The following is a 13800-nucleotide window of genomic DNA, read 5'->3' on the forward strand; positions in this document are numbered from 1 at the left end:
TTGCAAGGCTTTAAATTGTATACCCGGTTATCTAGACGAGTCGCTAGACCCATCGCGTGATTGACCAATTATTATTCAGGATAAAAATACAAAAAGAAAGAACAGAGGAAATTATATTATACTCGTATTCAACAAGGAGCGAGTTAGTGTCAGCGAAGACACGCGCATGAGAAAATACTTGGTCTCGTCAACGTACTCCTCACCGACATCTGCCAGTTCCGTGCTGTGATTTTTTCATTTTAAAGTGCAATGTCATCGACCTGCAATAATTGCAAGTAAGGCTAAAAAAAAATCTGACTGTGAGTTCCCAAAATTTGACGGAAAACCAACAAACAGACATCACCAACTAAACCCCAAATCTCACTGTTCTCGGTAAGTTGATTCCACTGTTTCTGTTTTCATTTTGGGTTTATCTGATCCAAGAAAATAGTCGTGTTTTTGTGTTGTCGAATACAGATTTATCACTTTTCTTGGTTTCTGTTGGGTGTCAATTAGTCTGCTCTTTATTGTTGCTGTTCTAGTTGTAGTCTTTCTTTGGGAATTTGCTTTGAGCTTGTACGTAACATAAGTAGAAAATGATGGGGTTTCTCATTTCCTACTTTAATTGCTTTCATGCAAGCTTCTTAATTTCTTTTCCATTTCCCAAAAATCTCACTAAATTTCTCTAATTTTAGCTCTCCCTTCATATTTGGTCATCAGATGCAAGGTTCCCCCGTCCCTCTCTCATGTATGCATAATGCATGTTTGTGTGTGTACAAACGCACACTTTGGGTATATATGTATGTATCTATGTATGTGCAGAAGCTGAATGATTATTATTTAGGATAAATGGTCTTGTTGGGAGTTGTATAGAGTGGTATTTTAGAGTTGATATTAAATTAGCAATTGTCCCATAAGCAAGCCGATAAGAAATAATGAATTAATATTCTAACACTTTTATCACGTAGGCTCAAATTCTTTCTCAATAAGTGAGGCTTAACACTTGAATATTTAATTAAAATGAGAGGTAAAATATAAGTAGGTTGACAATTTTTGACATGACTTGCCAACTTGACACGAAATTAAAAGGTTATTGTTTGACATAAACGTGTTTAGATCATAATCGAGTTGACTTGCTTGACCCTATTTATGGGTCGTGTTCAAGTTTAAGGATCTAACTTGTTTAGTTAAACGAGCTGAGTTTGGATTTATCTTTATTGAGTTGGTGGGTTAAGTGGGTCGACCCGACCCCGACCTGTTTTGCCAGCCCTAGCTGTAGGGTTAGGGTTCGAACTTAAGACTTCTACATTGATACTATATTAAATTGTCAATTGTCCTATAAGTTTAAACCGATAAAAATAATAAATTTAATTATTTAATTATAATATTGTACTTGTCCACGTTTTAAGTTTCTTTGGAGTTATTCAGTTCAACTTAATTAGTTGTCTTAATTTCTGCTTATCGTGCTCTTTTGTCCCAAACACGAATATGTGGTTGTATTTTAGAGTTGAAGGCATGTTTTTGTTCGATGCTTTGCAGTTGTTGGGTCTCTTTGTGAAGTTGACCCATTCTTAGGAGCAAATCATGGGGGAGTCACCGGGGCTACTAAAAGTGATGGTTGTGCAAGGAAAAAGATTGGTAATCCGGGATTTCAAGAGCAGCGATCCTTATGTGGTAGTCAAGTTAGGCAGTCAGGTGGTTCTACGATGTTTGTGGATTTGTGCTTTTTCCTTCCTTTTTGGTTTTCCTGTATTTGTGCAGCCTGATAATTTAAGCTATAGCAAATTGAATCACGTCCATCTTAGAGCACTTTGATATCTGACCTCACTTTGAAGGAAACTATGTCGCCGATCTCATGAGCTCAATTCTTAATATTTCATAGTATTTATCTTTTCACTTGATTCATCATCTGTAATGTTAAATACACATTCTTTGCTGTCACATATTGTATAGTGTACACCCCACTGTATGATTTCAGAGTTATGTTAGGTTTCCTTAAGCAATGTATTGAAAAGATGAAGTTACTAAATTGAGAGATTGAATGAATTATGAGTTAATGGTTCGAATACAAAGAATGAGGAAAACAGCAGTCCTGTAGTTACCAAGGCTGGAACTAATTTTACTACTTGCCACGAATTATCAGTTGTCAGTTATTTTGCCTCTGAAGTTCAACTGTTTGGCAGAATTATAGAATATGAATAAAGCAGATCACTCAAGAATTTTCTCATAGGCACCTTTATAAATGCTTAGGGCAAAGGATTTGCTAATATCTTTATGCTGGATTCTGTTAAGTAGTTTTATTCCTATACAAATTTTGAAGTAACTTATTTGTGTTATCTCTGTATCAGATGGCAAAGACCAAGGTTATCAACAGTTGCCTTAATCCTGTTTGGAATGAAGAGCTAAGTTTTTCGCTCTCAGAACCAGTTGGAGTTCTAAATTTGGTAAGTTCCTTAAGTTCTGAATTCAGAAATGTTCAATTCTGCCAGTGAGTTCTATATCTTGTATTGTTTCATGATCTTCTGAATTATATGAGATCTTTAGGTAGGACCTTTTGCAATCTTATGGGTTTTGAGAATCTGCACAATTTCATTTTTTTAGTTTGGCCTTTTGTCAACTTGCAAATTGGTTGAATCACATATTCCTAGAAGGTTCTAATTATCCCCAAATTTAGTTCAGAAAAAAGGTGAAACGCATGGTTTTCTGTGCTCACTACAGAGTTCTGTTTCATTTTGCAAGATGAATTATCAAATTTGATAATGGCCATTCGATGTGTTGGAATGACTTTTTGGTCGTCCTTCCTTTCAACTTTCTTTGTCTGCTTTAACTGATTCAACTCCTTGGTTTGACTTGTGATTTCACAAAGCATTCATTGAACTTCACTTATTGAGATTTTCTTTCACAATCTGTGCCCAGATGTGTGGAATCTTTCTGTGGTACCTAGATCTATCATTTTGAGCAAAAAGGTGACAGGTTTTCACTTTTGAGTACCTTTGGCTTTCAGTTAACATGTTGTGTGTGCATTATGATACGAAAGCCACAGTTCTTTGTTCTGCTAGTGGGGACATAATTGAGCTTCTTGTGTCAAAACCTTAAAGATGGGGTTTGCAGAATGGAAATTTGACACCTTTTTGAATATTCTTTAGCTACAGTTCCCAGATCTTAATACTCTGAGGCTGTATCAGCTGCTACTTACATTCACCCAAACATACTCTTTCCCTGGACAGTATTTGCTTTATTCGTTATTCTTCCTTTGGTATTTGAATTTTCTATTTTGGTGAAGTGGCATTTTTTGCGTGGTTGTCATCTTTAAAAGTGAAGAACCTTGTGGAAGAAGGAGGGCAATCCCTAACCTATTGTTAGCTAGGGCAGTCTTTTGCTCATGGTACATAGACTTTGGTCTAAAACATCTGGTATTTGGTGGCTTTTCATATCCTTCTTACAGTTATTGGATTCTTGGCATTGAGATGGTGAATAATGAGGGGAATGGCTTCTTTTCTGTCCGAAAAGTATGGGCTATTCAGGGAGAGAAGGAATTTGAGAATTTCAGAAGGCTCAAATGTACTGGGATGTACTAGCAGAGCACAGTACTTACTGTACTTCGTTACATTTAGACTTGATTTTCCCATTTTAATGTTTGGGACATTTTCTGTTATTTTTATCATGAAGAAGACCTGTATGTTTTCTCACTCTTATTTTTCCCATTATATGCTACTCTACTTAGTGGGAAGTTCTGAATTTATTTGTTTTGTCATTTATGGTCTTCTGTCATAATTTTGTTCATTTCGATATGTTCTCATCTCTTCTTTCAACGTTAAAACACTTTTTACGCAGCTAGTGAAGTAACCTTACTGATGCTAACAACATTGTACACTTTGATATTTGTGGCATATGACCAAAATGCATTTTTGTGTAGGAAGTGTTTGATAAAGACCGATTCAAGGCAGATGACAAGATGGGACATGCCCACCTCAGCCTTCAGCCAATAATCTCCGCTGCTCGATTGAGACAGATTATAGGGGCTTCCTCGGGGGAGACAACATTAAGGAAGGTCGTCCCAGACTGTGACAATTGTCTTCTTGTGGAGAGCTCGATCAGTTGTGTAAATGGCGAGGTGGTGCAGAGCGTTTGGTTAAGGCTTTGCGAAGTGGAGTCTGGCGAGATTGAGCTGAAGATCAAGTTAATTGATCCTCCTGTTGCTCCCTCAAGGTAGTGCATCATCTACAGTTGGCATAGGCTTTAGGTTTCTTACAATGGAGGGGAAGAGGTGAATATGTATTTGTAGTTTAGTTTATCCTCATGTAACCCCTGAAAGAGATGTTTAAGGCACTTCCAATGTAGAATTAGTATTTTGATTCTATGAATGTCAGTTGGCTCAAGTTGAACCAAGCTGCAGGTTTGTTTAGATTTCTCTTTTTCAAGCCCTTAAAACATATTGTTTACTTGGCTTGCAAATTTTCAAGCTGTTGAATGTAAGCTTGGAATTTCACATACACTGGCTCTATATTTGCACTGCGTTTTATTTCTTTGTTCTTTTTTCTTCTCCAGTCAGTAATATAATCCGCGTTCTAGTTACATTAAACTCTATCCAGTTGCTAAGGAGCAGAAGGGTTTTGTGGAAGTGTTGGTTGTATGAAGCCAAAATTGGCACCATTAACTTCAATTGAAAAACCAGTAAATTATGGACAGATTATTAATTGGATTGTCTGTTTAGTTTAACAGTTTTAAAATGTGCACTTTGAAAGAAATTACAATTATAAAACGCAGTTAAGTATTTGATAAAATCACAGTTCGACTTTTAAAATCACGTGTTTTTAAAAACACACAATTTGCCTGCGGTTTTAAATTTTTAAATTGCCATTTTTTTTATATTTTAAATGCACTCCCAGAGTGAACGCATTTTACAATTTTATTTGAAAGTAAAATCGAAAGAAAGCCGAATAAGTATTTGTTACAGTGCTGTTATGGAAATACATTGTAAATGGAACTAAGTAAGAAAAGAATGAACAATGTAAGAGAAGAAATGGAAAGATGAGAAGAAGTGAAGAACTTTATTGAACAAATGAGTAAGTTCGATGGTTACTCAACCTTCTAAGCATGTTCGAATATGCCAAACTCCAAATTCATAATGAACAATTATCTATCAAGATCTTGATTACATCTCCAACTAACTAAACTGTATTATAACCTTCTCAACTAACTAAACTATATTACAAGAGTAGGCATTACAGCATTCAAGGTTTTAATTAAATAATTCAGTTTTTATCATTTCAGTGTCTTATTATTATATTTGATTAAAGCACAAAACCTGGTCTTGGCGCGTAAGTCAATAGCGCAGTTTGTTTCGATGAGTCTGAGGTTGAAAGCGGTGAGCGAATCCACTGACCCAAACCCCGACAATGAGAGCGGCGTGAAGAGACAGAGACAGAGGGTGGATCTAGGAAACGGAAGCGAAATCGTGTACATGCCCAGCTTCTTGCCTTTCCGTCGGGCATGGGATTGCTTCGATTATCTCAACGATCAAATCCCTTGGACCAGACCCACCATTCGCGTCTTCGGTCGCTCTTGCGTCCAGGTAAAGAAGAGTAGAAATTTCACATCTTTACGAGTAATTTATTTACTTTTGTTTTTGTTTTTCACATATCTATTTATTTTGTTGGATAGTAGACTAGGATCTTTTTGATTTTCTGACAGTAATTCTACATTATTTTGAAATGTAAGAGGTCTGATGTTAGGTTCATATGCTTGGACATCTTGCTGACTTTGTGGTTTCTAATGGTTCATAGTATTTGTTTTTTGATAGCCTAGAGACACATGTTACATTGCAAGTCCAGGGTTGCCGGACTTGATTTACAGTGGATACCAGCCACATGCTTATTCTTGGGATGAGTTTCCTCAACTTAAGGAAATATTGGATGCGGTAAGAATGATGGAAAAAGTTTTTCTCCGAATGGGTTGGAGAAATTTCTTCCAATCCAGTCTTAAATTGACATGTCTCCAAAAAATGCATGTGATTCTCAATGTGAGAATTAAAAGTGTATGTGATTCTTAACCCATGTTTGGAGAAATTTCCTTCAACCCAGGAAATTTTTGTTCAATGATTGTATAGAAATTTTCTTGCAGATAATCCTTATTATTAGTGTTACTCATGTGTTTTGTTCACTTATTTTGTGAAGGTCCACAAAGCTCTTCCTGGGAGTAGTTTTAATAGCTTGCTCTTGAATAGGTATAAAGGTGGTAATGACTACGTCGGTTGGCATTCTGACGATGAGAAGCTCTATGGATCAACCCCAGAAATTGCTTCAGTATCCTTTGGTTGCGAACGGGAATTCATATTAAAGAAGAAACCCAGTAAGACATCCCATGGTATGTTTATGCATTCTTCTGAGTGTTTTATCTGTGTTTTAGTTGCACTTCATGAATCCACCTAGATTCAGTTCTTTTTGCATCTTCCTTCTGTTGGTTCTATTTATTCTAATCATGGAAATTCCCACCATTTGGGATGATCTATCACTGTTCATGTGTCATAGACATTAAGAATTGTTACAAATTCAATTTAGCAGTATGATTGCATTAGTGGTGCTTACTTCCTCTAAAGTATAAACCAGGACAGTTTGTTAACCCAATTTTGCGTTAGCATTAATTGTAATAAAAATGCAACTGAAACTATGGTGGTTTTATGTATGCAATTGTCTTTTGGTGCTAGTGTCAAAAAGCCATGACGAAGAACCTGCAAGCAAGCGATTAAAGAAGAGTAACCATGCTGACAAGCACTCATTCACACTTAAGCATGGATCACTGTTGGTAATGAGGGGCAACACTCAACGGGATTGGATCCACTCAGTGCCTAAGCGTACAAAAGTAGAGGCAAATCGTATTAACCTCACCTTCAGGCATGTTCTTTGATGAGTCCGACTAAAAAGAGAATTGTTTTTCATTGGGCTTTAGTCTGCTGACCAGGTCTTGAAGAACCAGCTGTTAACAAGGTACCTTGTATTTTGTTAGGAGATAGAATGTATTGTTTTCTTGACAACTTGATATGAATGTTAAAAGGTTCAGAAGCTTTTGGAATATGCAACATGCATTTGTGTAAAAGCCATTACAACTAAGTTTGACTGGTTTCTCAGTTGCCAATGTTGCTATCACAGTCTAAGTTGGCTTTTTGTGCATAATGAGCTTCAGTTGTCTCTGATATGATGCTATTGCTGTCTTCGGTGAATTCCACATTTGAAAGACTACTGAACAAAGATAAGCTGCCTCATCCTTCTAATCTATTTCCTCTGCTGGTCAATTTGTGTTAATACTATTAAAGAAACCCAATTTCCAATAAATGCAGCGTCATCATGCCTCCCCTTCACTAGATCAACCATTGCTCTCACTCCCATCATCAACTACATTTCATACTTCCCAAGTGCCTGTCCTCTCTCCACTTCTCTCCCCCTACTTCCATCTTTTTAAGCTGCTTGTAAAATTTGTTGCTCTTTACTGCTACTATGCTTTAGCATTTAATCTTACTTCTGGGCTAGATAGCCAGTTTGTGACAGTGGTCTACTATACAGGAGCCTCCTTTGCCTACATAGACTGTCTAACCCGCAGTGAATGAGAATTGTATAGATTAGTCAAATTACAAACTCCCAGACCAGAAAGTAATAGCTGTAATATCATAGCATGCCAAAAATAACAGTGCAGCATGAAGCAAGCTTCTATTTGAATTAGATAAGCCGTCCAGAATACTCTATATAGGACTGACCAAGTGCAATTGCGGGCTGGGAAAGCATGTGTATGACCTGCAATGCCAATGAGTACGGCGATGGCTGATGATAGAGGTGGATTATACAGTAAGAAGGATTCCATTTCAGCAGAAGAGCAGGCCTGTGTCTGTGATTCTAACATTTGCATAATCTCCAGTGTCAGTGATGAATCTGTGCCCCAAAGCTAGTCTTGCAGGACCCCTCTGTCAATGTTCTGTGGTGTAATCCACCAAATTCTGCACAAGGACCTCAATTTATCATGATTTTAGTGAGGTTTACAAATTAATTGGCAATATTAAAAGGGTTGATTTATGATCCCCGTAAATGTAATAGTCATCAATATAAAAAATGCCAGAGCATAAAGGAGAGCCAAACTTAATTTTGGTAGAGGCTAAGCTTAAATTTTAAGCCATATATATTAAGAAAAAAAAAAAAATTGGGGGCCACCTGGTCCTCCTATTCCATCCCTGCATTATGTGCTGATTTCATGCAAGAGAAACGTATCTTACCATCATGAATTCTTAAGAGAATTATTTATTTATATTTTTTTGTACATTTGCTGTTTATTTTCTTACATCTTTTTAACAAATCAACCTTTGAATTTGTGAGATTCACAAATGAAATGATTGATTTGTAAAAAAAACAGATAGTGTATGTTCAAAAGAAGTACATGCAGTAGGTCTCAATTCTTTTTTTTTTTTTTTTTTTTTTTGACATGTCCGCATAAGAGGAGGGAGAGTGATTCGAACCAGTGATTTCCACTTCATTAAGCGTGAGTCTCAATTCTTAATGTTAGGAAGTGGAATATTAAAATCTTGATTATTATTTCTCATTAACAAATAGTTTAATTAGATATAACAAAAAATGAAAATAAAAATATATTCCAAATAGAAAATATTCAAATAAATAAAAAAATCAAACTATAGATATAGAGCAATCATTTATCCAAAAAAAAAAAAAAAAAATAGAGTCTATTAACTAACAATATAATCAGATTTGGATTTCCAACAATTTATTGTTAAAATTATTAATAATATTAATTGAGACAACGAAGATAATGACGGATAACGGTGGGCCCAACGGAGAAAGATGGCGTATTGCGGTTTCCAACGTTGAATCGTCACACGTTTGGAAGCAAACTCCCCCGTGCGCACCTTAGTTTAGAGCTCGAGGGTGATCACTGAGTTGCTCTCTTCCTTGCCTCTATCAGTTCTTTCTCAGCTCCCTCCTTCTATCATTTCTAACATCTCTTGGAAGTTCCCCAAATCCAAAAGGGTGTTGGTTTGTTAGTAACTTCCTAAAGAGTTTCTTTCTCGGACGCTCCGAATGGCTTCCTCGGACTCCATTAAACCTCGAGGTTCTTTCTTTGTTATTATTATTGTTATTGATTGCCTTTTGATGATTTGATTCCTTTACCTTTGCATGTTTCTCCACTGTTTCATTTTACAAATTTGATAAAAATGTTGGGTTCAGCTTCATTTCCTTCTTAACAATCTCAATTAGAATTGCCCTGTGTTCCTCTGATTTATATGTTTCAATTACTGGGAATTACGCCATGATTATCATGCTTATATAGACGATCATAAAAGACAAGAAAGTTTCAATCTTTACTTTCTATTTTATGCGTGATTTATGTAAAAGAATGGTTTTTTGAGAAGAAAATTAAAAAGGATTACAATTTGGCCTCCTGGGTAATTCTTACTTTACCTCCGATTAATCTATATTGTTTTCGTACAGATGTCTGTATTGTTGGCGTTGCACGTACACCGATGGGCGGCTTACTTGGTACTCTTTCATCGTTGTCAGCTACCAAGCTTGGCTCTATAGCTATTGAATGTAAGCACAACTAGTCAAGTCTTTCTATCTGTTTTTATTTTCTTTTTAATCTATGTTGCTATTTGGAATAGTATTCCTTAAAGCGATTGTTTGTGTATGTTTTTTATTCATATTTTGTTTGTAAATTATCAATTTGAAGGCGCTCTTAAGAGGGCAAATGTTGATCCTTCCCTTGTGCAAGAGGTTTTCTTTGGGAATGTCCTAAGCGCAAATTTAGGCCAAGCTCCTGCTAGGCAGGCTGCTTTGGGTGCAGGCATTCCTACTTCTGTGATCTGCACCACTATTAACAAAGTTTGTTCGTCGGGGATGAAAGGTGCGCCCTTCGTTGAGTTGAAAATGATTGTTTTACTTTTAATGTACAAAAAACAGAGAAGTGGGATTTAGTGATTGTTTATCTTCTTTGTCCCAGCAACAATGCTTGCTGCACAATCTATCCAGTTGGGTTTGAATGATGTTGTTGTGGCTGGTGGAATGGAAAGCATGTCTAATGCACCTAAGTATCTAGCTGAAGCAAGGTCAGCCTTTGTGCCATCAGTTGTTTACTCAATAGTTTACTTTGTGTTGCTTTTGTGCTTTTACTTACTCATGCACTGGGAAATTGAAGGCCGTGCTTGTGAAATTGAGGTGGCCTCTTAAATGTTATGATAGGATCTTTCTCCTTGAAGCATGTAGATATGTATGATACACAATATTGAAGGGTGTGCTAATTTTGTGGGATGTCCGTGACAACGTCTGCCTTGAGTCAGCCGGCCTCTTGTCCAAGAAAGAAACATGAAAGCAAAATTTTACTTTGAATTGAACAATTTGATGAACCTTTCTAGCTATATATGATATATTGTTCAATTTTTTTGACTATGCTCACGCTTGCTTTGCTACATTTATGTAGCAGTTGCTAAACGGATGCGCTTGCTAGATTTTTGTGCTGCCTTACCTTCATATACAATTGTTCCTATTTTAAGTTGGGGGAAGTATCTTTGTTATAAATTCTGACTCCATTTTATAAACAGAAAGGGATCTCGTTTTGGACATGATACTATTGTTGATGGCATGCTGAAAGATGGACTGTGGGATGTTTACAATGACTTTGGAATGGGAGTTTGCGCAGAAATATGTGCCAATCAACATACCATAACAAGAGAAGAGCAGGTACTGTTCTGTGGTATTTGTCCAGTTTGTAATATCCGGTATCTTTTACCCTCTAGTCTCTTGATGTTTGTCACTTGAATGAATTTGACCAAATTTATTTTAACTGTCATTTTTTTTCCTAAATATCATATCTTCTGTTCATTTGAACTTTTTTCTTCCTTTTTTTAGTTTTTAATTTGTTTTGTTGATATTTGATTCGTAAGTTGCGACTTACGACATATAGTGAACTTAGAATTCTGTCTTGATACCATGCATCAAAGCATTTGACAAAAGAAAAAGAGAATAGTGTTAAAAAAAATATTTGCAATGCTGGTTTATGTTCTAATTTCACTAAATTTGTTTTATTTGATGTTGTATCTTCTCATTATGCATTATTTATATTGACTGTTTCCTTCGGTGACCTTAAAAGTTTCAGTTGGCATAAATGTTTTCTTTTCTGCTATATCTTCTTTTTCTCTTGCAGGATAATTATGCTATTAGGAGCTTTGAACGAGGAATTTCTGCACAGAATGGAGGTCACTTTGCATGGGAAATAGTTCCGGTATAATTTCTGATTCCATACTAAGCAGGAAAAAGTTCGTAGCCTTTGGTATCAAGTCAATATCAACTGTGAATTCTGTGCAGGTTGAAATTTATGGGGGAAGAGGGAAGCCGTCCATAATTGTTGACAAGGATGAAGGTTTAGGAAAGGTGAATTCAGGGGAGGGATTGACTTATTTAAACTATATCATTTTCTGAGCTATGTAATGTGAAGTTGTAGACATCTCTTCTCAATTGATTATTTGACATGCAATTGGAATAGCCATCATTAGGTACAGATGACTGCCAAATTCGCCAATTAGATTGCACCAAGCAAGCAAATAGACATTAACTACGTGTCTTTTTTATATCAACAACTTTGGTATTATCAGTGCCGTAGAAAATTATGGGAAAGAGAAGCAAAGATATTGGCTTCATTGCTTGTCCCACCCCATGATATTCGATTGGGTGTTGGTTTTAAACAAACTACCACATAGCCAGTATCCGCTCATTAAAATCAGAAAAAGAATAAAAAAAGAAAAAAAGAAAAAGGGAAAACAAATCAGTACCAAGTGTCCCAAACCCCAATCTTTTCAAATGGTTACCAAGTTTTCCATCATTTTATTTATTTATTACGTGGTCCCTTGGGAGGGCCTGGTAGTATTAACTCTTCTTTTGATTCTAGACTTTTGGACTCCTAGAGTAAAAAGTATGGAGTTCTCAATGTCATTTCCTTGTTTTATGTTGACTTCTTACCTTGTTCCCCCCACAATATGTACTGTATTAGTTTGATGCTGCAAAATTGAGGAAGCTGAAACCAAGTTTCAAGGAGGATGGTGGTTCTGTTACTGCTGGCAATGCTTCTAGCATAAGGTCTCTCTCTCTCTCTCTCTCTCTCTCTCTCTAATGCATTTGTTGTACAATTTTGTTGTTTCCCTTGTATTGGGTGCTGAAGTGAATTCTTTAACATTCACTCTGGGTTGGTGCTGTCATCATCGACAGTGATGGTGCAGCAGCATTAGTGCTGGTGAGTGGGGAGAAGGCACTTCAACTAGGGTTGCAAGTGATTGCAAAGATCAAAGGATTTGCTGATGCAGCTCAGGTACCATACAGAATATGGTTCATATTTGGCTTGGTTTTAGACTTAAAGTGAAATTGTGCTATAAACAAGGTTGTCTGTGCAGGCACCTGAATTATTCCCAACTGCACCAGCCCTTGCAATACCAAAAGCTATTTCAAATGCTGGTTTGGAGGCTTCTCAAATTGATTACTTTGAAATAAATGAAGCATTTTCTGTAAGAATTCACTCTTTTATCGCAGCTAATCACTTGTTTATTGAGCTTTTTTGGCTAAATATGTGTACTTAAACTCTTCCCTGCAGGTTGTGGCACTTGCCAATCAAAAGCTGCTTAGCCTTAATCCTGTGAGTCTGCAAGTGACTATTGATTATTCTTAACTCATTGAACTCTGAAATTGAGTTGCTTTTAGCTGTTTCATTCTCTTGTGCATTCTCAAAATTATTATCAACTCGATATTTTCATAAAGTTAGTGTCTTTGTTATGAATACCAGGAAAAAGTTAATGCGCATGGTGGAGCCGTATCATTGGGACACCCATTGGGATGCAGTGGAGCTCGTATATTGGTCACTTTGTTAGGGGTAATATATAAATGCTATCTTTATTTTTTCCATCTGCGTAGTTAACGTATAATTTCACCAAATATTGTTATCACCAAATATTGTTACCCCCCCCCCCCCCCCGTTCTCTCTCTCTCTCTCCACATAGTGGTGTATGTGAATGCAGAGTGTTCCTCTGCTTTTCTCCAGCAACTATTTATGAGGAAATCAAGGAACACATGAAATTAATAAAGAGTTTATTAAAGGAGTAGTATTGTTGTAGGTGTTGAGACACAAGAATGGGAAGTATGGGGTTGGTGGCATCTGCAATGGGGGAGGAGGGGCATCTGCCCTTGTTCTTGAGCTCATGTAAGCCATTTACATTTGGTAAGGCATATGCTTAATATAATACTTCAGAATCTGTAGTCCTATGTAAGTACTAGGCCTTAAAAGAGTCTTCTTTACCATTACTGATATTTGATGAGATTGCTTAATGGCAAACCGAGAGGAATTAGAAGAACATAAAAAATAACCAAGTTGTTCCTGTAAAAATAATGCTAGATAATGTAGGAAGTTTCATTACCACTTTATAAATATCAGAGAATAGAAGATATTTCAATCTCTTTTCCCATTATTATTTTTGAAGTTCGAGTAAGTCATGGAAGAATTTTGCATCTTGCAGGCCAGTTACGCGGGTGGGACATTCTAGGTTATGATATCCATTTGTTCTCTCAAGTTATCTTATGATTAGTGAAAGTTTTCTTTTTTCCTATCTCTACTTTTCTTCTCGAATAACAGAGTAAAAATATGTTGTATCAACTCTTTTCAAGGAATAAAAGGTTAAGGTTATGTTATGTTGTTTTCTATTTTTAGTTCTATTTCTTAAAACCTGATATCTAGAGTGGCATGTGAGATTGATTGTCAATGGATGCTTTGCCAATTATAATTTCTTCT

The 13800-nt window shown here is 36.3% G+C and overlaps 3 protein-coding genes across 7 annotated transcripts in view; all 3 read left to right on the forward strand.

The window, feature by feature from the left end:
• Positions 1-143: 143 nt before the first annotated feature.
• On the forward strand, positions 144-4384 carry LOC132170798 (Calcium-dependent lipid-binding (CaLB domain) family protein). The gene is made up of 4 exons (XM_059581907.2): positions 144-372; positions 1519-1674; positions 2328-2423; positions 3896-4384. The coding sequence occupies exons 2-4, from the start codon at positions 1564-1566 to the stop codon at positions 4190-4192; spliced, it is 504 nt and encodes a 167-aa protein (XP_059437890.2). The 5' UTR covers positions 144-372; positions 1519-1563; the 3' UTR covers positions 4193-4384.
• A 916-nt stretch (positions 4385-5300) lies between these two features.
• ALKBH2 (oxidoreductase, 2OG-Fe(II) oxygenase family protein) lies at positions 5301-8398 on the forward strand. Of its 3 annotated transcripts, XR_009439035.2 has the most exons (5): positions 5301-5554; positions 5783-5899; positions 6156-6345; positions 6686-6965; positions 7162-8398. XR_009439035.2 is itself a non-coding variant. In XM_059582796.1 (4 exons), the coding sequence occupies exons 1-4, from the start codon at positions 5327-5329 to the stop codon at positions 6883-6885; spliced, it is 735 nt and encodes a 244-aa protein (XP_059438779.1). In that variant the 5' UTR covers positions 5301-5326; the 3' UTR covers positions 6886-7052. The 3 variants fall into 3 exon arrangements, 2 of the variants coding, with proteins under 2 accessions (XP_059438779.1, XP_059438780.1); XM_059582796.1 differs by lacking the exon at positions 7162-8398 and having other exon boundaries at positions 6686-7052; XM_059582797.1 differs by lacking the exons at positions 5783-5899; positions 7162-8398 and having other exon boundaries at positions 6686-7052.
• A 465-nt stretch (positions 8399-8863) lies between these two features.
• The window catches only part of AACT1 (Thiolase family protein), a 33679-nt gene continuing 28742 nt past the window's right edge, over positions 8864-13800 (forward strand). Inside the window, exons 1-14 of one of the 3 annotated variants that reach the window (XM_059581236.2) lie at positions 8864-9087; positions 9468-9566; positions 9706-9879; positions 9976-10081; positions 10574-10712; positions 11176-11253; positions 11337-11402; positions 12019-12104; positions 12234-12333; positions 12416-12526; positions 12613-12654; positions 12802-12888; positions 13130-13233; positions 13529-13718. In XM_059581236.2, the coding sequence (XP_059437219.1) occupies positions 9057-9087; positions 9468-9566; positions 9706-9879; positions 9976-10081; positions 10574-10712; positions 11176-11253; positions 11337-11402; positions 12019-12104; positions 12234-12333; positions 12416-12526; positions 12613-12654; positions 12802-12888; positions 13130-13219 (1209 nt within the window). In that variant the 5' untranslated portion in view covers positions 8864-9056 and the 3' untranslated portion in view covers positions 13220-13233; positions 13529-13718. Of the gene's footprint in view, positions 9088-9467; positions 9567-9705; positions 9880-9975; positions 10082-10573; positions 10713-11175; positions 11254-11336; positions 11403-12018; positions 12105-12233; positions 12334-12415; positions 12527-12612; positions 12655-12801; positions 12889-13129; positions 13234-13528; positions 13719-13800 lie in introns of those variants that run through there. The other 2 variants (XM_059581234.2, XM_059581235.2) reach the window with 2 other exon arrangements.

Source organism: Corylus avellana, chromosome 1 (assembly GCF_965113065.1).
Source record: "Corylus avellana chromosome 1, dhCorAvel1.hap1.2, whole genome shotgun sequence".
Taxonomy (NCBI): Eukaryota; Viridiplantae; Streptophyta; class Magnoliopsida; order Fagales; family Betulaceae; genus Corylus; species Corylus avellana.

Bases quoted from the DNA above. Each gene is read 5' to 3' on its own strand.
- LOC132170798 (XM_059581907.2), top strand. From the start codon at position 1,564: ATGGGGGAGTCACCGGGGCTACTAAAAGTGATGGTTGTGCAAGGAAAA. The intron at 1,675-2,327 runs GTGGTTCTACGA...TCTCTGTATCAG, and splicing joins TAGTCAAGTTAGGCAGTCAG to ATGGCAAAGACCAAGGTTAT. The intron at 2,424-3,895 runs GTAAGTTCCTTA...ATTTTTGTGTAG, and splicing joins CAGTTGGAGTTCTAAATTTG to GAAGTGTTTGATAAAGACCG.
- ALKBH2 (XM_059582796.1), top strand. From the start codon at position 5,327: ATGAGTCTGAGGTTGAAAGCGGTGAGCGAATCCACTGACCCAAACCCC. The intron at 5,900-6,155 runs GTAAGAATGATG...TATTTTGTGAAG, and splicing joins TTAAGGAAATATTGGATGCG to GTCCACAAAGCTCTTCCTGG. The intron at 6,346-6,685 runs GTATGTTTATGC...TTTTGGTGCTAG, and splicing joins ACCCAGTAAGACATCCCATG to TGTCAAAAAGCCATGACGAA.